Below are 22,589 nucleotides of genomic sequence, written 5' to 3'. Positions count from 1 at the left end.
TAAATGATTTGATTTGTTACCTCTTTTTCACACGCGAGGCTAGTATGCCAAGATATATAGTAAGTGCAGTCCTCCGATTCGTCTATAAATACAGGGGAGCCATTGCCGGCAGTCTGAGAGCAGACAAAATTGATGATGGTTGTACGCTTGTACTGCTTGTTATGGCAATCCATACCCCCCTGGTAGTTCAGCACCAGTACGCCTTCATCATACTGTAGTTTAGAGTTAAACTGGCCACTACTGAAGTTCCTCTTCCCTAAGGCTGTCTCTTCCTGGCAGGCACCGACTATGATGGAAAGGAGAAAAAAATTGACCACTCTAGAAATGACCTTACCACTATAAAATTCTAAAATGGTGTGCAAAACTCAAAGTTGGATATCTGTCCAAATCTGATGACTTTTAACATGACTCAATCCTTCTTGACAGCTGTTGATTTATAATAATGGCAATAATGGCAATAATGGTAATTAGGGTTAAAACTCAAATCTGTCGGAAACTGAAAAAGTACTTCACACAGAATATAAATCACAAGAGATAGCTAATGATACTACTTAACAAATTCTTAAACAAATCTACTGTTGTTAGTTGAATTTGCAATCTTATAAAGTACTGTAACAAAAGGTGAATATTAAATAGAAACAAATGGTTCATGTTTTTTTTAAATTAATTCAATATTTTTTCTTATCAAATTGCTAAATTCAAATTGATACAAACAATAATTAGAAGGCTACCTGCAACATAAATATCCTTCAGTTCTGCTGTACATTCTGTACTTGTAATTATCATATATAAAGTCATTAGGCACTCACCTGAATCCCCCGAACATCCTGAACCAGTTACTTTGCCACACACGTTAAGTTTGAAGATATGGCCTCTATGGTCTTCAATTTTATAGGGTGTAGCTTTATTGAGGGAACTCAAGTCAAATACATGCCCTGTGGAGAGAACAAGTTAAAGGTGAAGTACCTAATAGTGGAAACTGGAAATATCTACTTAGCTCAAAATTAATTCCAATCTTAGAAATTAAAAAAAAAAAAAACTTTAATTCTTTTCTTAAGCCAGCAATACATGTACTATTGATTTCGATTTTCCATAGTTTTATTAACAATTAAAAGAACTCCAGTTCAATCATTTAAATAGCATTAGTCAGATAGGCATGAAGAAATTGAACTTCCTGTTTGGTGCTGACGGTGTAGTATGCCAAGGCTCTACCTCCTTAGCAGAAGAAGCATGCTACGTCAACTGAATGACAGAGACCATATCTAACGCTATGTACAACCCACAACAACCTGTTCCTTTTACCACTGTATTGTATATATATTCATCATGTTGCAAAATTTGGTTCGGATCAGCTAAAATTTGAGCACACCAAGATGTGTATACTTGTAGTATATTATCATTTCCCAGTTTTTGCCATACTGAGGAAGATAAATGATGACTAGAAATAGTGATTACGTTTTTACAAACATTTTCGTCTATAAAGTAATAAGATGTCCACTATACCTGTGACAGGATTCCGGGTGGTACAGTTGCCTGTCTGCAAACTGTCTTGGTCAGTATCTAATGGACAAGCAGCTTGTGTATTCCATGTAAATTCATGCTCGCAATTGTTCACAGTGAAGTGGCCCACCGGATGGGAAAACTATTCAAAAACAATGACACACTTTAGAATTTACCAATGAGAACATTTTAACTATGTTACTTTCACAAGATAAGGCTAAAAGTGAGTTAAAAATCACCTTTACTCTTATATGGTCTATAACCCAGTATGTTGATGGGAGATAATGTTCCAGTGAATATTGCCAATTGGTCAGAACTGATACAGAGCTGTTCTATTTTACACTCCCTCAACCATTTCTGTGATAAAATAGGCCATGACAGAAAGGAAACAATGAATGATTGCCATACCAGGGTTGTTTTATCGCAGTACATGATGATGCGAGTCGAGGTTGTGCCGCCAGAGGAACATGGCTCCCCGTTGGTGTAATGGAGTTCCAACTGTCCATTGTCTACAATCACTTGATGCTCGTTAACCTCTCCTAGGTTATGAAACCTACAAAGAGTAGACATTAAATGAAACCAATTTTTAATGGTAGTAAAATAATACTCCTTTTTATAATACACACTGAAATTTATTATCTAAACTATGAATTTTCTACTTCTATAGCCTTAACTTTTCCGATGTTTATCAAAGTTTGAAAAAAATATTGCAAAATTTTGGAAAAATTCTCAATTAATGATTTAATGGTAATTAAATAACTTGATATTTTTTTTTTACATATTTGACTACATGATTAATCAAATCTGATGTTGTTAATTCAACAACCTTAAACATTAATGAGATAAAATTGTTATATTTGAAAAATATATTCCTTTTAATAAGATACTAAAACTAGCTATATGAGCAGACAACACCATTACTACCTCAGAGTGTCATTCTGTTGGGTCAGGTCAATCATACACACAGCTGCATTGTAAGGACATGTCTGATCTGTGGACCAAAAAGGTAATTTGTAAACTATTAATTTGCCTCTAGTAATGTGGGTATTCAATCAGCAAAATGATCAAATTCTGGTTATATGATGACAAAATTGTGTTTTACCTTTTTTTACCTTAATAAAATGTCTACCTTTTTTACCTTAATCAAATGTTTACCTTTTTTACCTAAATCAGATGTTTACCTTTTTTTACCTTAAGCAGATGCCTATCTTTTTTTACCTTAATCAAATGTCTACCTTTTTTACCTTAATCAAATGTCTACCTTTTTTACCTTAATCAGATGTCTACTTTTTTTTCCTTAATCAAATGTCTACCTTTTTTGTGGACGAGTGATCTGCATACATTGATGATGAACTTTTTCTTGTGAAGATAGTCAACATAGTCATAATTCTCACTAGTCATAGCGAGTGAGCTCAGGTCGTACTGGTTTTTGTTCGGGGCGATGATGCTACAGTCCCCAACTTTAAATGGCGGACAGGCTAGTCTGGTTTTCCACTCAAACAAGTAAGTACAGACAGCATCTTCCTTGATGAACACCGGTCCTTGGGATCCATCAACGGAATGGTCACAAAGAAACGTTATAATGGTGCTGCGGTTATATTTTCCATGGCAATTTGATTTTCCATCAACATATTTGAGAGTGATCTCCCCTGTTTGATAACGTAGAGCTGAGGAAGGCATTCCTGTAATGTAGCAGATATTAAAATTTTTTTATTTACACAATCTTAATTTAGCTTGTTGTTTTAATATAATCATTTAATTATGTAAGTATGTAAAGTAAATGTAACCCTCGGCTGGTAAATACCAGCTGCTTAGATTTGGCTAGGGAGATTTTCCCTTTAGCTCATTCAGCATCTTCGCTAGCCAAGGCTTCTGATTACGTTACACTCCACGAACCCTTGGCAGATATAGTCGTGTTCAAACCGTCGCGCCCTGGAATCCCAGGGCACCCAATCAAATCGCATTTTACATCCAGACTTGGTTTCACAGTAAACAAAAATTGCGGCGCCCAGTACATAGCTATATTGTCGACTTTGTCTTGACATTTTACCTAAAAACAGAGACGTACAATCATTGGGGAAATATTCGCAGTGATTGATCAATTAATAGAAGGCATTGATCACATATCTCATCAAAATGACACAAGCCTGCATGTGCGTTTGTAAACATCACCGATAAAGTAAATCGGTAACGTTCGTTTTGATTGGTCGAAAATTTCATGTGTAAAGGGTGGTAATTTCGATTCTCCGCTAGAGGGCCAGAGCTGACGCCTATATCTGCCAAGGGTTCGTGGAGTGTAGTAATCAGAAGCCTTGGCTAGCGAAGATGCTCATTCAGTAGAGAGAAGTCTATTAATGCAAGGGTTCGAGGCTCATTCCCTATTGAAGACATTGAAATTAATATAATTTACACCAATTAATGTTAATATAAATTAATGTAAAGTATTACTTTCATCCTGTAAAATCAAAACGTTTTATGTCTAAGGCAATCAGTGGTGAGGACTATTTGCTAACCTGCATTAACATGGTAGCTTGCATCAGTGCTCTTTGTTTGGCATGTTCCGACCTGGTCTGTCCCGCATGTGGAGGACTGTAGGGGGCCACACACATTTAATATGTATACGTAGCCTAGTGCTGGCACACGGTAGTCGTTTGCCTTTCGTAGGGGGCTCAGATCAAACTCATATGTGGTTAAAGGATCCAGAACCTTACAGTCGGAACCGATATGAGGCTACAACCAAAGAAAAAAAAACTTGATTTATCTCTGAAATGAGAGTTCTTTGATTTTCATGTTAAGATTGGCTTTTTTTCGAACAACAGCTTGTCTTCATAGAAGCACACAAGTCCTTTTTGTTGTTAAATTAACTGTAACTGGAAATTCACCACTTTATGAGTAAAACTATTACACTGTATATAAAAATCATCCCTTATTTGTGAGTAAAACAAAGCATAGCATTACTATTACCCCTTAAGTAATGGACACTTTTTTTAAAACACTAAGTGTTATGTAAAATAGATTACAGGTTGACCTTTCAGTATCTCATAGGAAAATATCATTACTCAGTAAGGCTAAAAGTCACACTAAATTGACAAGTACTTAATAAAAGTTTATTCCTTCAAACTTATACATGTAGTTACTTTTGATCACATAACTGTGAACCAGACAGCAAAAACATGTGAATCAGACTTTTGGTTAATTTTTTAAATTTCATTTATTTTTTCTGAAAAAGATTTAAATCTCATTGTGCTTTACTACTTACATTAACATTTCAAAATGACTAAGACAAATTATACTGTACCTTTTTGATGGCACAGGCGAATGGAGTCTGCCAGCTGAACAAATACTCACAGTCATTCATTTTGCCTACAAAGGTGGGGTTGTGCTGGAAATAGAACAATAACACATGGCAGAGCTTCATCTTCTCTAAAGGAAAACCTTGTAGGGTTTTGGTACAGGGTTATAACGAGACATTTCAGAGCCTCTATAGAGCTTCTTTAGGATTGCTTCTGAAGCAAATATAATGGCTTTCTTCTTGAAAGTCCCTGAAAAGAATTTTTGAAGACATTTCACTTTCCTTAATTAATCAGCACTCAACCGATTTTAATAATTACCACTATATTTCACCTAGGACTTAACGGCTGCTATTCTGATATTTTGATCAATGTATGTAATCTTACGAGTATTTGAACATTTTGATAAATTTAGATAAAGATCTTTTTTGTTACAAAGCTGATATATATCCAGCATTCAATCAACATAAATATTAGCCAACATCTTTTGCTATGACCGGATACAATCTTCCTGAACTCTCTGAAGCAGATAACTTCAGTTACTGGTACACGACCTACCTCTACCCCTGAGCAGGAGAACAGGATCCTTGTACTATATCGGGATCCAGTGGCATTGTTACAGATATCTCCATTACGATAATGAAGAGTCACTGTGCCGTCCTCGGCTGCGATTGGTTGTGAGTGTATATACCCCAGGTTGAAACTGTCACCCATGCTGGAAACCCCACATCCACCTATTGGTCCCCCTGAAACAAAAGTAAAGAAGTCAGTCAAGCATTACTAACGGTAATCAACGAAATCAGTGAACCATAACAATAGAAACACACAAATCAACCATCACAATAGTAACATAGTCCGCCATCACTAAAAGTAACTTAAAAAGTCAGTTAATTATCACTCACAGTAACCAACAAAGTCAGTCGTGCATAACAATAGTAACAGACTGTCAACCATCACTAACAGTAACCCACAAAGTCAGTCAACCATAACAATAACAATTCACAAAGTCAGTCAACCATAACAATAGTAACACACAAAGTCAGTCCACCATCACTAACAGTAACCTTTAAATTCAGTCAACCATAACAATAGTAACACAAAGTCTTTCAATCATCAACATTATACAAGCACTAAATATTAATCAATTTTGATTATCATTCATTTTGAGAGGATTTTGGTTTGGTTTGTTTTTGTTTAACGTCCTATTAACAGACAGGGTCATTTTAATGACGTGCCAGGTTTTGGAGGTGGAGGAAAGCCGGAGTACCAGGAGAAAAACCACCGGCCTACAGTCAGTAACTGGCAACTGCCCCATGTAGGTTTCGAACTCGCAACCCAGAGGTGGAGGGCTAGTGATAAAGTGTCGGGACACCTTAATCACTCGGCCACCACGGCCCCCAAAGGATACCAAAACCAAGTGAATTAACCATACATGTGTAATCATTAAAATGTTTGTAAAGTATCCACATTCCCTTGCTCTAACTTCAAAAGGGAACAGTAGAGCTCAACACAATGTCTCACCAAAGTCAGTGAAGCAAAAAAATAAAGATCATAGTGACCTATGTCACATGACCGTAAAGCAAGTTTGATGATGCATCGTCAAATAAGAGTGATAATTTAACAGGGGTGGGATCAGTTCCGAGTAAAAAAAGTCTGAAATAACATAGAACGTTGGCTATCATTAATTTTGAAGTTCAAAGTTTTACTTTTAATTATTATAGGTAATTAACTTTTCTTTTTATACTGACCTGGACATGAAGTACCGGCTGTGTTGATTGGTCGACACACATTGATGTGGTAGGTAAATTTTCGTCCATGAATGTCCGTCACCTGCCAGTTTGTGTCACTAGCTCCACGAGCAAGTGGACTCAAATCAAATCGGTTACCATGGACATCCTCAGCCAAGCAATCGATTGGATCAGGTTTACAGGCTAGTGAGGTCTCAAATGTAAATATGTATTTGTATCCTTCATCCACACGGTCAAACTTCGGCTTACCAATGTCTACATTCTGTCTGCAGAGGAACAAGATCCTGACCTCTACCCTCTGACCTGTAGCATACCATATAGATAACAATTAACAGAAGAACTAGATGAACAAGGTTCTGACCTCTGCCCATTGACCTGTAACTTATATCACAAAAAATTATCAACAGAGGACTGAGTTCTCAGGACTTGAAATTAACCAGATGAAATTATTCTTCAGACTTGAAATTGTGATACAAACATTTTAATTGGTATAAATTACGTCACTGATTGATTATTGACTTTTGTTTGACTGAATTTCAATACATTCCAGCTTCCCAAGAATCATACGTGAAACATGGCAGTCAGTCATGTGAGCTGAAATGTATAGTTGAATATGGGGTATATACCATAGAAACACAATTATATTATGATGGATTTTCATTTAAGTCTGTTTGCAGTTGTTTACACAAAGTGTCACCAATACATGTACGGGCAAATATCTATAGAAATTGAGTTTCAAAAATTCTTTCCAATTGTCATGATCTTCTCTTGTAAAACAACTGTAAGATTTCCTACCAGTCTGGAGACGTTTGCCTTCATATTTCAGCATCAATTTGCCATCATCATCATAGTCCAGGGTGTATTTGAGAAAGCTGAGGCCCTCTTTGGAGCCATTGGAGAGAAGGTGACACAATGACAGAGCTTTACCCTCCACATAAGGACAGTGTGTCTGCGACATCACACCACAGATGTTTATCTGAAACATGTTGGTCACAATAACTACAACAACACTTAATATAACAGTGTAAACTAAACTGGGTATTCAATATTATGGTTTAGTATCTTGTTATATGGACAGTGTAATTCACGTTCTGCATATATTATAGCTAAGTATGTCAAAATTGATTAATAAATGCTATGTATACTGTGGTTAAATATTCTGCATACATTGTTGCTATGGATACTGTGGTTCAATATTCTGTGTATATTATTGTAGTTATGGATACTGTTTCCCACAAAGTTTATTCTCCCTTTTGCAGGAGTAGTGAGACACAAGAATAAACCGAACTCACTCTAAAGTGATGGTCTCTATCCTGGACGTCATAGTAATCTGTGTCACCCTTACGAGTGAGGAGGCCAAGGTTGAAAATATAGTCAGAGTTACGGTCCTTTATGGAACAGTTGGCAGTGGATTCGGTCATCTCTAATGGACAGGCAGCCTCTGTTGCCCACATGTACACAAAATCACAATTGCCTAACTGTTGTACAGTGCTTGGTCCAGTCACCTGTGAATATTTGGAAGTATGAATTAAACAGATATGCTGCAATGTTACACTTTAACACAAAGGTTTTTTTCCAGTCTTATTGGAAATCAAAATAGTATACTTATATTTAACTCATTTTCCTGCTATACAGTGGCTTTGAATTTATTACCTGGTTTCATAGTATACCCTCCCAGGAACTCCCAGGAATACCCCTTGCCTCTTCAGGAATTCTATCATTTTCAATCCTTTACGAACAGTTCTAGCTGTAGATGTATCCCCCCCCCCCCCCCCCCCGACACATTCTTGTGGTTCACTCACCAGGGCACCTTTGCTACAAATGAAATGTATGGATGTAGTAACTGTAGTCTTGCCACCGATGCCATCACAGGTCTTGTTTTTGGTACGGTATTTCAATGACACCTGGCCCTCCTTTTCCACAACTGGTGGGGATACCACACTACCCAAATTACCGATGTCCACGGCCTCCTATTAGTTAAATTTAGCAAAAGTCAATAACAAAGGTTGTAGCATGTAAATATAACAAGTGATGATTGATAAACAGAGCACAATAATTAATGATTTTAAACAATGTACAATTATCAGTAGGATAACATTTGTATTGTGGTCTATTATGTATTTTAGATATGACAGATAATTATTCAAATCTTTTAATAATTAATTATATTTTGATACATGAAGTAATTTTACTTGTTCTGAAATATTTGTATTAACAGAATGCAACTAATTTCTTTAATATGTCCAAGTGAGAGACAATGTATTACCTGTCCAGATTTGAAGGTCGTGCGACATGCTGCAGCGAAGGTGGAGCAACCCTTGCCTACATGTACCTCACTGAGTGGACGACACACATTGATGTAGTACTTGAGTTTATTGTTTGGGTCGCTATCGTCCAATAACTCCCAGTTGTCCTGACTCACAGACTTTGATAAGCTGTGGATATAATGATTTCCATAATAACTAGATTTATACATTAAACTAGAAAATTGTCTGAAGGGGTCAACTTTGACCTTATAACCTTGACCAATGACCACCAGAATGTGACCAGGTGTAGAAATTGATGTTACGATACTATGGTGTGCATGTCTCAATCATTTGAGAGGTTCTTAAGATATGTTACTGATTTGGGACAGATGGACACACAAGGTCATCACCTACTATAATTTAACCCCCCCCCCCCCCCCAATTAAACCAGAGGACAGCAGTTTAAAATGTACATACCAGATAATTAATGTAGAGTATGGCCTCAAAGTTGACACAGACATCTGAATTACAAGCACTTTTAAAGACAGATATCTAAATATATTATTCAGGGTTTGTTTTAAACAGATTTGTATATCTTACAGGTTGCAGCTTATAAAGATGTATAGATTAAATTTTGGGCTTGGAGCCTATACATTGTTACAGACCTAGTAGGTACAATTCACACATTAAGGTCGTAGAGTACACAGGTACACTATACATATCTAAGACAGGTAACTGTCAGAAGGTAATGATACAGGATTTATATAGGTAATGCATACAAACATGTGAGGTGGAGGCCATTATGTCTCAGAAAACTAATATAGCTAAAAGGTTTGCAAAAAATAAATAGCAAATTTTAACAAAAATATTTAAAGTGGAAATGGGGCCAATTATTGGTCCCAAAAAGGCCTGACACATTACATGTAACACAGAAACTGTTTTTTTTATTATAGACCTAGAAGGTATGTTTTACATAAGTTTCTAGAGGATATACTGTTTTATAAAGTTGCCACAGAACCTATTTACCTAGACAAGTCATACTGGTGGTGACGTATTGTATCGGTGACAGTACATTCAACAGGTTCATTGGGACAGGCGTAGGCTGTATACCACTCAAAGCTGTACCCCCAGGCGCTCTCAGCTACGAATGTTGGCTTGCCTTTACCAGAGTTTGGCTCACATAGGAAGATGATCTCTGTTTTTCTAGGTACTGGCGGGTGACTGTTGTACATCTGTCCATCTGTGTATGTCAGATTTATCATCCCATCGTAATACTCCAAGGTACTGGAAGCAGTTCCGATGTTAACTGCATGGTCTCCACTGAAACATAAATACTTCAATTTAAATTTATATTAAATATTAATTTATATTAATTATTCAACATTTTTTCAGCCAATAGCTAGGAACATAAACCTGATGTTCTTAAAAGCATAAAGCAGATCTGCTGAAGTGAATGCGAGTCTTTACTAATTCTACACATGAAAAACAAAAACAAAAGTTTCCTAAGTACTGTAACTTCTGTTAAATCAGATTTGGTAATAAGCTCACTCATTCATGAATCAGATAAAAGCACCTTACGATAGCAAGCATTCTACTATGTAAATACACTTTTCCTAAAACTAGGTCATCATAGACCCATTGATTTGTATGGATGGTTGTGACAGAGAAATTTCCCCTAACAAATAAGGCAAAAACTGTACAGGCAGATTTTTAAAAATCTATTATGAGTGAAATGTCAAAAAAAAGACCTAATATTATGATATAGCTTTGTTAGTCACACATGGTCCGATGTTTCCTATGATACTGCTCCATTATTTGGAGGTGTGACTATCTATTTTTTGGCTGGGCCAACCCCTAGCCCTGGTAGGTATCACATGACTATCACATGACCTATCATATGTATGACTCACCCCTTCGTCTGACAGACTCCAGCATTGGGAGGTGTACTTGAACTTTTGTCACACAAAGTGTCATGGACAGCACTACAAACATTGATCTGGTATTCATATGTCTTATTTTTATCCCAAACAGAGTATGACCCAGTGTTTAAGGTCAAAGGTGACAAGTCAAAGTTGAATCCTACAAAATAAAAAACATCCATTTATTTCCATGAAATCTCTAATGAAGAGAGAATTGTTTGTTTGTTGGATAGAGTAAAATACATTTTTTATACACTATTGAAAAAACATTGTAATTTTGATGTAAGAGTATTTCAAATAATCCTCAGTTTTGTGAATGTTTATTATAATAAGCTCATATAACCATTTACTAAAGCTGATATAGAATACTGTTATTGAGGTGAACATTCATAGATTTGTGTATAAAATACCACAGAGATACATTACCTGCTTCCTTGTCAAACACATGACAGTCGTCTCCCTTCCAGTGTCCGAGTACACAGGCCGCAGAGGTGTGCCATTCAAACCTGTACAGACAGCCATCCAGAGATGTATCCATGAGAACGGGGCCACTCTCTAGGTCTCCTGGCTTACAGATGAAATCTATGATAGAGCGAGTACGCTTCTTGTCTCCACACGGTTCTCCGTTACCATAGGTGATCTGTAGGGTATTCGTCTCTTTGGAGTACACAGGGTTCGCTATGTATGAACCCAAGTTATGGGGCCCATTATGATCTGCAACGAAAGGTTATTTTATCATTTTGACTTCATATGTCTATGCATCAATTTCCATTAGAGTTATACAAATATATATCATACTAAATCAAAGAATTCAAAAGATGTCTAAAAATAAGAAGATTTAACTTTTACATGACTTTAATCTCTTGTTGATTAACAAAACCTTGAAATTACAAAGCAGCCTACACAAACCACTCGTGTGGCCATAAGTTCTTATATTTGTTTGAAAACAAAAACAGAATTTAGTTCATTTACACTGTGTAATCAAATATTTAAATGTAGGCAAATATGTATTTAAGTTGAGAATATGGAAACCTCTGAAATAAGAAAATGATTACATTAGAGAGTGTTCACCCAGTGTGAAATGTTCACAAAGTGAAGATACAGTGTGATAATGATGATGTTATAGAAATGTAATAATGTGTAAAAGTCAATTAGAGCAAAAACTAATACAGTAGTGTGTACCAACACCTATGTATCAATCTTAACTCTGTGAATGTTTGTAATTTGTGTTTGATAATACATACCTATAAGGCAGACTGAAGCATCTGGGTGACAGCGAGCAGCCTTGCCTGTATTCAGCAGATCGTTACACACATTCAGGTAAAACTGTTTCCCAGTGTCTGACTGGTCACTGTGAAGGACTTCCCAATCTGTTTCTGTGAAAATTCAAATTAATCAGTGAAGACAAATCTAAAGAGAAATGCATTTTTTTCTGACTAACCTTTTAACAAATTTATATGTACAATATTTTGCATAATCTCAATATGTGCAAGACACTTATAAATATTTCCTAATTATCTAATTCTTTTTTCTAAACTTTGATTGCATTTAACGTCACACTAAATATCAAATTTTGTTAGCATCATTTGTTTTTTTTAAATTCTCTAGAACATCCGAAGCACAACATATGTTTATATCTTTTTGTCTTTTTGATGTCGTGTTTAAACAGAAAAAAAATCTTGTGTCTGACCTTGTCCATGACGTCGAGTAAGAGGTGAAAGGTCATAGCGTTTGCTGTTGTAGTCCACTCGACACTCCTCATTGGCTGGATGGCCTGAACATGCATATTTGGTGGACCAATCAAACATGTAGATACAGCTGTTGTTGACCTCTTTAACAAACTTAGGGAATCCTTTACCCATGTTATCTACAACAATACAAGATAAAACTTTCTAAAGGTAACCACCTTCACAAAGGTTATCATCTATAATAGGGCATCACAACACTTCCTCAAGTTCATGACCTTCACAAAAGTTAAGTTACCATCTGAAATATAGCATCACAACACTTCCTCAAGTTCATGCCCTTCACAAAGGTTAACTTTAATCTAAAATTGGGCATTACAACACTTTACTCCAAACCTACCTTCTATAATAGGGATCACAACATTTACTCAATGTCATGACCTTCACAAAAACTAGTATACATACATTTTCTATAGAGACAGGTATAAATCTTATCTCTGAAAGTATGACACATATGTGTCAGTCAACTTACCTGCATTAGGGTCACATTTGAAGTTGATGATGGTTGTGCGAGGATTGTTCTTGTGGCAAATGTCTCCACCTCTGTAGGTCAAGGTCAGATCTCCATCAGCATACCTAAATATAGAAGTTAGCTAAAATGTCAGAATACCTAAATTTTGAATTAAAAGGAATTCACAAACGGTCTGAGTTAAGTTATTGCCTTGTCCTCAATCATACAAAATATATGAATTTCTTACGTGAATGATTGTATATGTTACCTAAGTCTCTGGTTGCCATCAGTATCTTTCCCAATGACACGACCGTATGCCGAGTCACCAGCTTTAGTCTGACAGGCGGTCACATTTACAACATGGTTCATGTCAGGGCACTGGATGCCAAGCTCTCCACACACATTCAGATAGTATACGTAGTAGTCACCTCCTTTAGTGCTAGGCGGCACTGTTACCTGGTACTTACGATCTCCTGTCAAACAGACAGCATACAATGTCCTGAACTACTAACCATTAATTTTCCTCACTTATAGCTTACGACTATATAATGTTTTCCCAGCATTTCAATTTGTCTCTTACAAATTTATTTTAAAATAACAAGGAAATACTTAGATAAAAACATATATAGAAATGTGATATCTGTTGAAGCAAACAATGAAACTGAGGTTGTATGTTTTTCTTTTGAAAGTTATATCCTTGTCAAGTTTGGATACAGTTCAAGAAAAATGTACTACCGGGTATAAACATGAGGATGAAAATTTTCTTAGAGGGGATGTTTTTATTTTCAATGTATTTTCACTTTTCTGATTCCCAGTAAACAGCAACACAACGACACTGTAGATAAACTTACCAGGGTAAACTCTGAGAGGAGTCAGATCTATGTCTACAACGACACTGTAGATAAACTTACCAGGGTAAACTCTGAGAGGAGTCGGATCTATGTCTACAACGACACTGTAGATAAACTTACCAGGGTAAACTCTGAGAGGAGTCGGATCTATGTCTATAACGACACTGTAGATAAACTTACCAGGGTAAACTCTGAGAGGAGTCGGATCTGTGTCTACAACGACACTGTAGATAAACTTACCAGGGTAAACTCTTAGAGGGGTCGGATCTATGTCTACAACGACACTGTAGATAAACCTACCAGGGTAAACTCTGAGAGGAGTCGGATCTATGTCTACAACGACACTGTAGATAAACCTACCAGGGTAAACTCTGAGAGGAGTCGGATCTATGTCTACAACGACACTGTAGATAAACCTACCAGGGTAAACTCTGAGAGGAGTCGGATCTATGTCTACAACGACACTGTAGATAAACTTACCAGGGTAAACTCTGAGAGGAGTCAGATCTATGTCTACAACGACACTGTAGATAAACTTACAAGGATAAACTCTGAGAGGAGTCGGATCTATGTCTACAACGACACTGTAGATAAACTTACCAGGGTAAACTCTGAGAGGAGTCGGATCTATGTCTACAACGACACTGTAGATAAACTTACCAGGGTAAACTCTGAGAGGAGTCGGATCTATGTCTACAACGACACTGTAGATAAACTTACCAGGGTAAACTCTGAGAGGAGTCGGATCTATGTCTACAACGACACTGTAGATAAACTTACCAGGGTAAACTCTGAGAGGAGTCGGATCTATGTCTACAACGACACTGTAGATAAACTTACAAGGGTAAACTCTGAGAGGAGTCGGATCTATGTCTACAACGACACTGTAGATAAACTTACCAGGGTAAACTCTGAGAGGAGTCGGATCTATGTCTACAACGACACTGTAGATAAACTTACCAGGGTAAACTCTGAGAGGAGTCGGATCTATGTCTACAACGACACTGTAGATAAACTTACCAGGGTAAACTCTGAGAGGAGTCGGATCTATGTCTACAACGACATGATCGACACTGTAGATAAACTTACAAGGGTAAACTCTGAGAGGAGACAGATCTATGTCTACAACGACACTGTAGATAAACCTACCAGGGTAAACTCTGAGAGGAGTCGGATCTATGTCTACAACGACACTGTAGATAAACTTACCAGGGTAAACTCTGAGAGGAGTCGGATCTATGTCTACAACGACATGATCGACACTGTAGATAAACTTACCAGGGTAAACTCTGAGAGGAGACAGATCTATGTCTATGTTGTCCGATTCTTTGATAAGATGGCATGTTTTGTTTGTGATATCAACCTCTGCACAAGCATGTTCAGTTTCCCACACAATTCGGTACTGACAGTTAAAATCAGCTACCATGACAGGATCTTTCCCCTGGAAATATGACACGATTATGAATGTTTAATGGATTCCTATGAGTGAGTGTACACATACAGCATTTAAATACAACTTTATATACATGTATAGCAATTAAGTTAAGGAAAAGAACTTTTGATTCTCATATGATATTCATAAACAAGTATATCTTACCCCTCCCACACTGGGACAACGGAACTCTATACTGGTGGAGGGTTTGGCAGTACAGCCATCAACAGACTGATCAGTTGTGTAGTGTAACAGGAACTTATTGTCTCCAGTGGCCGCCTGAAGCTTTTCCAGAGGGAATCCCATTCCTAATGCTTTGTTTGAATCACGACTATTGATTTGACATGCACCTGCTCCTGCTGGACAATTCTTCGTCTTTTCATCTGTTGGAAAAGTAAGAAAATGTAGCATTCAATATGGAATTAATTGTAAGAAAATATTATTTCATTTGAAAGATTGTAATAAATGCTGCAGACTACATTTTTGTGTCAGAATTAAATTTGAAAGACCTGCACCTACGACAGAATCTTACAAAAACCCTGTACTGGCATATGTATCCCAACTTTCCCTAAAAAAGGAGTTGATAAATAATGACATAAATAACCACCCTGAGTATAAATAAGAGTTGTTTCTAATTATACTTAAATTATACTGATTGAAATGAAGTTTATCCCCCATTTATCTTTGAATACAGATATCACACAACCAATAACACAAGTAATAACATGTCTTCATTTATCACTAATAGCCTGCCTAAATTTACCAATCTTCTCTGCAAAATTTTAGTCCCAAATTGAAGGTTATTAAAAATGAAATCCACAAGTTACTCTTATCCAATATTTAGCTATTATCTCCTTAAAACTGAGTCGAGTACAACATGGAGTTCAATCTTGAGTATGAAATCAGTTGATTGAAGTACCAATACCAAAAACCTCCAGTTTTTGAAGACAACCCTAACTAGAAACCTCCAGTTTGTGAATTCCTAACTAGAAACCTCCAGTTTGTGAATTCCTAACTAGAAACCTCCAGTTTGTGAAGACACCCCTAAATAGAAACCTCCAGTTTGTGAAGATGGCCCTAAATAGAAACCTCCAGTTTGTGAATTCCTAACTAGAAACCTCCAGTTTGTGAAGACACCACTAACTAGAAACCTCCAGTTTGTGAATTCCTAACTAGAAACTTTCAGTTTGTGAAGACAACCCTAACTAGAGACCTCCAGTTTGTGAATTCCTAACTAGAAACCTCCAGTTTGTGAAGACACCCCTAACTAGAAACCTCCAGTTTGTGAAGACACCCCTAACTAGAAACCTTCACTTTGTGAATTCCTAACTAGAAACCTCCAGTTTGTGAAGACACCCCTAACTAGAAACCTCCAGTTTGTGAAGATGTCCCTGACTAGAAACCTCCAGTTTGTGAATTCCTAACTAGAAACCTCCAGTTTGTGAAGACACCCCTAACTAGAAACCTTCAGTTTGTGAATTCCTAACTAGAAACCTCCAGTTTGTGAATTCCTAACTAGAAACCTCCAGTTTGTGAATTCCTAACTAGAAACCTCCAGTTTGTGAATTCCTAACTAGAAACCTCCAGTTTGTGAATTCCTAACTAGAAACCTCCAGTTTGTGAAGACACCCCTAAATAGAAACCTCCAGTTTGTGAAGATGGCCCTAAATAGAAACCTCCAGTTTGTGAATTCCTAACTAGAAACCTCCAGTTTGTGAAGACACCACTAACTAGAAACCTCCAGTTTGTGAATTCCTAACTAGAAACTTTCAGTTTGTGAAGACAACCCTAACTAGAGACCTCCAGTTTGTGAATTCCTAACTAGAAACCTCCAGTTTGTGAAGACACCCCTAACTAGAAACCTCCAGTTTGTGAAGACACCCCTAACTAGAAACCTTCAGTTTGTGAATTCCTAACTAGAAACCTCCAGTTTGTGAAGACACCCCTAACTAGAAACCTCCAGTTTGTGAAGATGTCCCTGACTAGAAACCTCCAGTTTGTGAATTCCTAACTAGAAACCTCCAGTTTGTGAAGACACCCCTAACTAGAAACCTTCAGTTTGTGAATTCCTAACTAGAAACCTCCAGTTTGTGAAGACACCCCTAACTAGAAACCTCCAGTTTGTGAAGATGTCCCTGACTAGAAACCTCCAGTTTGTGAATTCCTAACTAGAAACCTCCAGTTTGTGAAGACACCCCTAACTAGAAACCTTCAGTTTGTGAATTCCTAACTAGAAACCTCCAGTTTGTGAAGACACCCCTAACTAGAAACCTCCAGTTTGTGAAGATGTCCCTGACTAGAAACCTCCAGTTTGTGAATTCCTAACTAGAAACCTCCAGTTTGTGAAGACACCCCTAACTAGAAACCTCCAGTTTGTGAAGATGTCCCTGACTAGAAACCTCCAGTTTGTGAAGACACCACTAACTAGAAACCTCCAGTTTGTGAATTCCTAACTAGAAACCTCCAGTTTGTGAATTCCTAACTAGAAACCTCCAGTTTGTGAATTCCTAACTAGAAACCTCCAGTTTGTGAATTCCTAACTAGAAACCTCCAGTTTGTGAAGACACCCATAACTAGAAACCTCCAGTTTGTGAAGACACCACTAACTAGAAACCTCCAGTTTGTGAAGACACCCATAACTAGAAACCTCCAGTTTGTGAAGACACCACTAACTAGAAACCTCCAGTTTGTGAATTCCTAACTAGAAACCTCCAGTTTGTGAAGACACCCCTAAATAGAAACCTCCAGTTTGTGAATTCCTAACTAGAAACCTCCAGTTTGTGAAGACACCACTAACTAGAAACCTTCAGTTTGTGAATTCCTAACTAGAAACCTCCAGTTTGTGAATTCCTAACTAGAAACCTCCAGTTTGTGAATTCCTAACTAGAAACCTCCAGTTTGTGAATTCCTAACTAGAAACCTCCAGTTTGTGAAGACACCACTAACTAGAAACCTCCAGTTTGTGAAGACACCCATAACTAGAAACCTCCAGTTTGTGAAGACATCCCTAACTAGAAACCTTCAGTTTGTGAAGACACCCATAACTAGAAACCTCCAGTTTGTGAAGACACCCCTAACTAGAAACCTTCAGTTTGTTAAGACAACCCTAACTAGAAACCTTAGATTTTCCTGTTTTGACTTGGCCCCTTGACAGGTATACATAAATGATCAATGTTTAATTTGCCAGATATGTACATGTTTTGTTTACAACTAAAAAGTACCTTTAGATACATTTATGGAACTACATATAATTATGTGCATTAGGAATTGGGGGCCATGGCCTTGCTTCTTTGCAGTGTTGTATCAAATTTATCTTCTAGTACGTAGGGTAATTGCATAAGTCCAAGAGGAAAGAACATGGAAGTGCATTATCTACTTTTGACTATACATTACATGAAAAATAAATAAAGCATATCACTAACTGAGAACGTCAGGTGGTGTTGTGACTTCTATGTACATAATATATATGTTACATGTATTTTCAAGAATAAATTGTGTCTGAACCAAATTCAATGCTCAAAAAATAATTGATACTAAATCATACAGAGAAGGGGATGAGAAAACAACATCAATTTTTGTCTAAGTCGTCCAATGTCCTTTGAACTATGACATCTTACCTGGATCTCCACCAGGAATTTCTGTGGTTCCTTTAATGTCTTTACACACATTAATATAAAAGTTCCAGCCTTCCTCCGACGACACCAGGTAGCCGCCATCTTTCTTTGTGAGTGGTGCAAGATTGTGTTTCTGGTTGTGTTGGTCATACACATAACAAGGAACTTCCTTCACTGCCCTTTCTGTGTCATTACACACCACATTTGTCCGCCACAGAACATACGTCGTACACAACGAGTACACTAGGAATTCGGGGGAGCCCAGGCCCTGAAAATTATTTGTAACCATAGCTTAAATGTTGGTGATGGTTCCTTCCTTAATTATATCAAAAGTTAGAGAAAGCAATCTTCAAACTGCTTACTTAATTTCTCCAAATATTTCAGATACAAGATAAATGTTACATATCTATAAAGAAAGAGTTATTGAATCTGTGTAAACATGATAAGTTAAATTAGTTTTGAACTTTTGGTTTATTTTGTTTAATGTCCTATTAACAGCCAGGGTCATTAAAAGACGTGCCTGGTTTTGCTGGAGCTGGAGTACCTGGAGAAAAACCACTGACGTATGGCCAGTACCAGGCAACTGCCCCAAATGGGTTTCGAACTCTCAACCCAGAGGTGAAGGGCTTGTGATATAGTGACACTTTATATATATATATATATATAATTAACAACTCGGCCAAGCTTATGTTTATAATATTACACATTCATGATTCTCATTAACCCAGTTCATGTTTGAATTCATTCCCAGCTTATACTGCCACCATTTGATTAGAATCTAAGTCAAATGCCAAATATAATGACAGTATGTCTGGTAAGAAGATTTTTTAAAAAAGAAATGATGCTGATACAACCAAAGTATTAACACCTTACCACATTTAAACTGCACTGGAAGGTGATCATGGTAACATAATGGGCGCCGTCTATCTCTGGGCATGCATCCCCCTGTAACACCAGTGTCTGTTCCGAAACGTCAGTGTTGTCAGCAGCAACAAGGTGTGTAAAATTACCCGAGGACTTTGGAGATTCACCCTTGACAGTCCGACAGACTGAAGTCTGATCGTGACAAGCTCCACTCTGGTGTTGTTTGATTGCCTCACAGAGACTGATTTGATAGGTTGCGTTTCCATCCTCAGATACCATTGGCCAAGGATTGAACCTGTAATAATTCAGTGTCATGATAAAACGTTTTCTTATATACACAATGCTTTTAGTACTTACCTGTATTATCTTACTAGTGCAACAGAGCGCATGATTAATTAGAATTAAATCACTGTCTCTGCTGGGATCGAACCTGGGACCGCTCAAGCTAAAGAGAAGATTTCTCTAGTCGAGTGGTATATTGCGGCTAGTATTTACCAGGGTTACACTAAAATGAATAAGACAAAATGTTATAGGTATACAATGCAGAATTTAAAGTGTGATAGGAAGAAAAATGAAAAATATACTAAACGAACTAAAAGCAACCTCCCAATTTCTAATTAAGCACACATCCTTTCATTATAGATTACTTCGGTGAAATCACAATGTCTCTACATAATTTATGTTGATTTAAAGTTATTTTTATTCAAAGACAACCTCAACCTAGGTGTCTTAGCTCTATAAATCTCCTATAACTTACACTTAAAGAAATCATTATATAACACCAATCTGAAACAGGAAGGAGTAATCAAAAATATCCTGCTTGGGCTTGGGCTCAAACAATTGTCTTCATGATCATGATCATTCTCTCTTTTAAGTGGACATCGATCCTATACCACTATAGGCTAAAATAGAGGTTATGCAATGGGTGATTGTTGGATATGGAGTTTATTTCAAGCAAGTAAGTTATTTTTTAAAAGTTACAAAAGACACTCGCTAAAGCTTGTGTCTTTTGTAACTCTAAAAAAAAAAACTTACGAGTGTCAAATAAATTCCATATCCAAAAATTGCGAGTTGTGTGACCAGTTTCTACCACAATGATATCTGCTTGAATCAATTGGAAACGTAAGCCAAGTCTAATTTCGCTTATTCAAATAAAGTGTACAAGTGACGACTGGGACCCGGTAATGTGACTTCATTTGATTATTGATTACGTTAAAAACAATTGCAGTTCGAGTCAAAGTTAGAATTCTTGACTAATCAAAAGGTCGAAAGGTTATATTCCACTAGCGAAGTAGAACATATGTATCCAACAGTCAGCACATTTATACAATGGTATGAGACTGGAATAACACAGCGTATTGTGGTAGAAAAAAAATATTCCCACTAGCCTGAGCTGCTAACATGTTCATACATTCCACTTTTAATTTACTTTTTATACTCTATAGCTATCAATCACATAGTTTTTGCCATTTTAGTCAATTTAAGTCAGCCACACCCAGTCTCTTTAGCTCCGAGCCATTTTCCTTTAGTCAAATTTCTTAAATTCAGTTTTAGAAGATCTGGGTCAGACAACCTGCATCCAAAATTCCTCTAATATCTACCATTGTATGTGTGCAAATGATGCCTCTCAATCTTCTATAGGTCAAGCTTAAACTTAATCCGAAGGTTTTTGATGTTTAATGGGCTTTTAAAAATCTTACATGGGCGGATATACTAGCTTCAAAAACTCCTGCCATATTGAAAAGGGGCTGGGGGCAGACGTCTTTGGGTCGACACTTAACTGTTTTTATGTTTTCAACTATTCAATACCAGATCGTGTGGATAGAAAACACACATATATCCTTGACAGTTTGGGAACATCCTTGGATTTGCAAGGATGCACTGGAACTCAAACATGTCCTTTAATTACAAAGGAGAAAAATCCTCTATATTGAAGACACATTGGCGTACAGGTAAATGATAAAGTACTTTTAAACAATAACCTGACAAAATGACATTCTTTTCACCTAAATGCAGAGATATACACATAAAGTACATTTGCAAACAAAATTTCAAACAAGATTCTCTACTTTTTACACAAACAGATAAACCATATGATTCAAAGTGTAATCGAATTTAGAGCCACAGTAAATCTAGCATGCATAACTGAGTCTGGGTCAGCAACTTCGCTCTTACGTTTAGAGACAGGTAATATATAAAGCTGTAACCATCATATTCATAACAGCATGGTGATCAGCTGAGCACGAAAAATAGCTGAATAACGAAGACGGTCAAAATGTGCTTACTTCTTGATCAAAGAGAAGTCAGATCCACCAAGAACACAGTCTTTTGGTGTTTGATCACAGTTTCCTCCATGTAAACCCACTGCCAGACAGAAGCTTACTGTAAATAGGCTACGTAAACAAAACATGGCATTTGTTTTCTTCCTTGATCTGGCCGCCGCCATGATGGTGTGCACAGGAAGTTTTGCGCATGAACACATGACTGTCACAAGATCAATCACGTGACATGATTTACTGTAGCGGGAATTACAACAACGTAGAAAGGCGCTTATAAAACCTTTTGATATGTTACAATTTTTTTTTATAAAAGAGATAGAACAGTTTTTTACAATCTAACGTGAGTATGGGGTTATTTATATTTATATGATAACAGAGGGAGGTAATTGTTATTTGAAATATTGGCAAAACTTTTCTGAAATATTACACCTTGAAAAGTAAAGAGTGTATTGTGTTATATGTGCACTACTACCGCTATTACGTCACTATTAGTCTATACAACCGAGCAACGTTTCTTCTTCTTCTTCTTCTTCTGGAATGTGTCTCCTAGAATGGAGCGATGACTGTCCATTGCGCATGTACGGATTAAAAATGAATTAAATGAGAAACATAACTTATATAATCTGACATGATCTACATACATGTATTAT

The 22,589-nt window shown here is 36.9% G+C and overlaps 1 protein-coding gene across 3 annotated transcripts in view; it reads right to left on the bottom strand.

Annotated features, from left to right (window-relative positions):
* LOC117327515 (cation-independent mannose-6-phosphate receptor-like) overlaps positions 1 to 22,107 on the bottom strand; it is a 51,143-nt gene extending 29,036 nt beyond the window's left edge. For 2 of the 3 annotated variants that reach the window (XR_004532662.1, XM_033884545.1), the window contains exons 1-26: positions 21,946 to 22,107; positions 19,670 to 19,955; positions 18,800 to 19,064; positions 15,348 to 15,565; positions 15,029 to 15,191; positions 13,168 to 13,372; positions 12,921 to 13,024; positions 12,394 to 12,570; positions 11,948 to 12,079; positions 11,130 to 11,417; positions 10,695 to 10,863; positions 9,811 to 10,104; positions 8,805 to 8,973; positions 8,341 to 8,508; positions 7,831 to 8,043; positions 7,334 to 7,514; positions 6,539 to 6,841; positions 5,349 to 5,536; positions 4,799 to 4,882; positions 4,014 to 4,230; positions 2,814 to 3,182; positions 2,425 to 2,491; positions 1,909 to 2,053; positions 1,504 to 1,642; positions 810 to 935; positions 21 to 286 (exon numbers count right to left, since the gene is read on the bottom strand). Coding sequence is in view for 2 of the 3 variants with exons in the window: in XM_033884545.1 (XP_033740436.1) it covers positions 21 to 286; positions 810 to 935; positions 1,504 to 1,642; positions 1,909 to 2,053; positions 2,425 to 2,491; positions 2,814 to 3,182; positions 4,014 to 4,230; positions 4,799 to 4,882; positions 5,349 to 5,536; positions 6,539 to 6,841; positions 7,334 to 7,514; positions 7,831 to 8,043; positions 8,341 to 8,508; positions 8,805 to 8,973; positions 9,811 to 10,104; positions 10,695 to 10,863; positions 11,130 to 11,417; positions 11,948 to 12,079; positions 12,394 to 12,570; positions 12,921 to 13,024; positions 13,168 to 13,372; positions 15,029 to 15,191; positions 15,348 to 15,565; positions 18,800 to 19,064; positions 19,670 to 19,955; positions 21,946 to 22,106 (5,097 nt within the window). In the remaining variant the exon portion in view is untranslated. The remainder of the gene's footprint in view (positions 1 to 20; positions 287 to 809; positions 936 to 1,503; positions 1,643 to 1,908; positions 2,054 to 2,424; positions 2,492 to 2,813; positions 3,183 to 4,013; positions 4,231 to 4,798; positions 4,883 to 5,348; positions 5,537 to 6,538; positions 6,842 to 7,333; positions 7,515 to 7,830; positions 8,044 to 8,340; positions 8,509 to 8,804; positions 8,974 to 9,810; positions 10,105 to 10,694; positions 10,864 to 11,129; positions 11,418 to 11,947; positions 12,080 to 12,393; positions 12,571 to 12,920; positions 13,025 to 13,167; positions 13,373 to 15,028; positions 15,192 to 15,347; positions 15,566 to 18,799; positions 19,065 to 19,669; positions 19,956 to 21,945) is intronic. The other variant, XM_033884546.1, reaches the window with a different exon arrangement.
* Positions 22,108 to 22,589: the final 482 nt, after the last annotated feature.

Source organism: Pecten maximus, chromosome 5, assembly GCF_902652985.1.
Source record: "Pecten maximus chromosome 5, xPecMax1.1, whole genome shotgun sequence".
Taxonomy (NCBI): Eukaryota; Metazoa; Mollusca; class Bivalvia; order Pectinida; family Pectinidae; genus Pecten; species Pecten maximus.
This window is presented reverse-complemented; position numbering and strand designations above follow the sequence as displayed.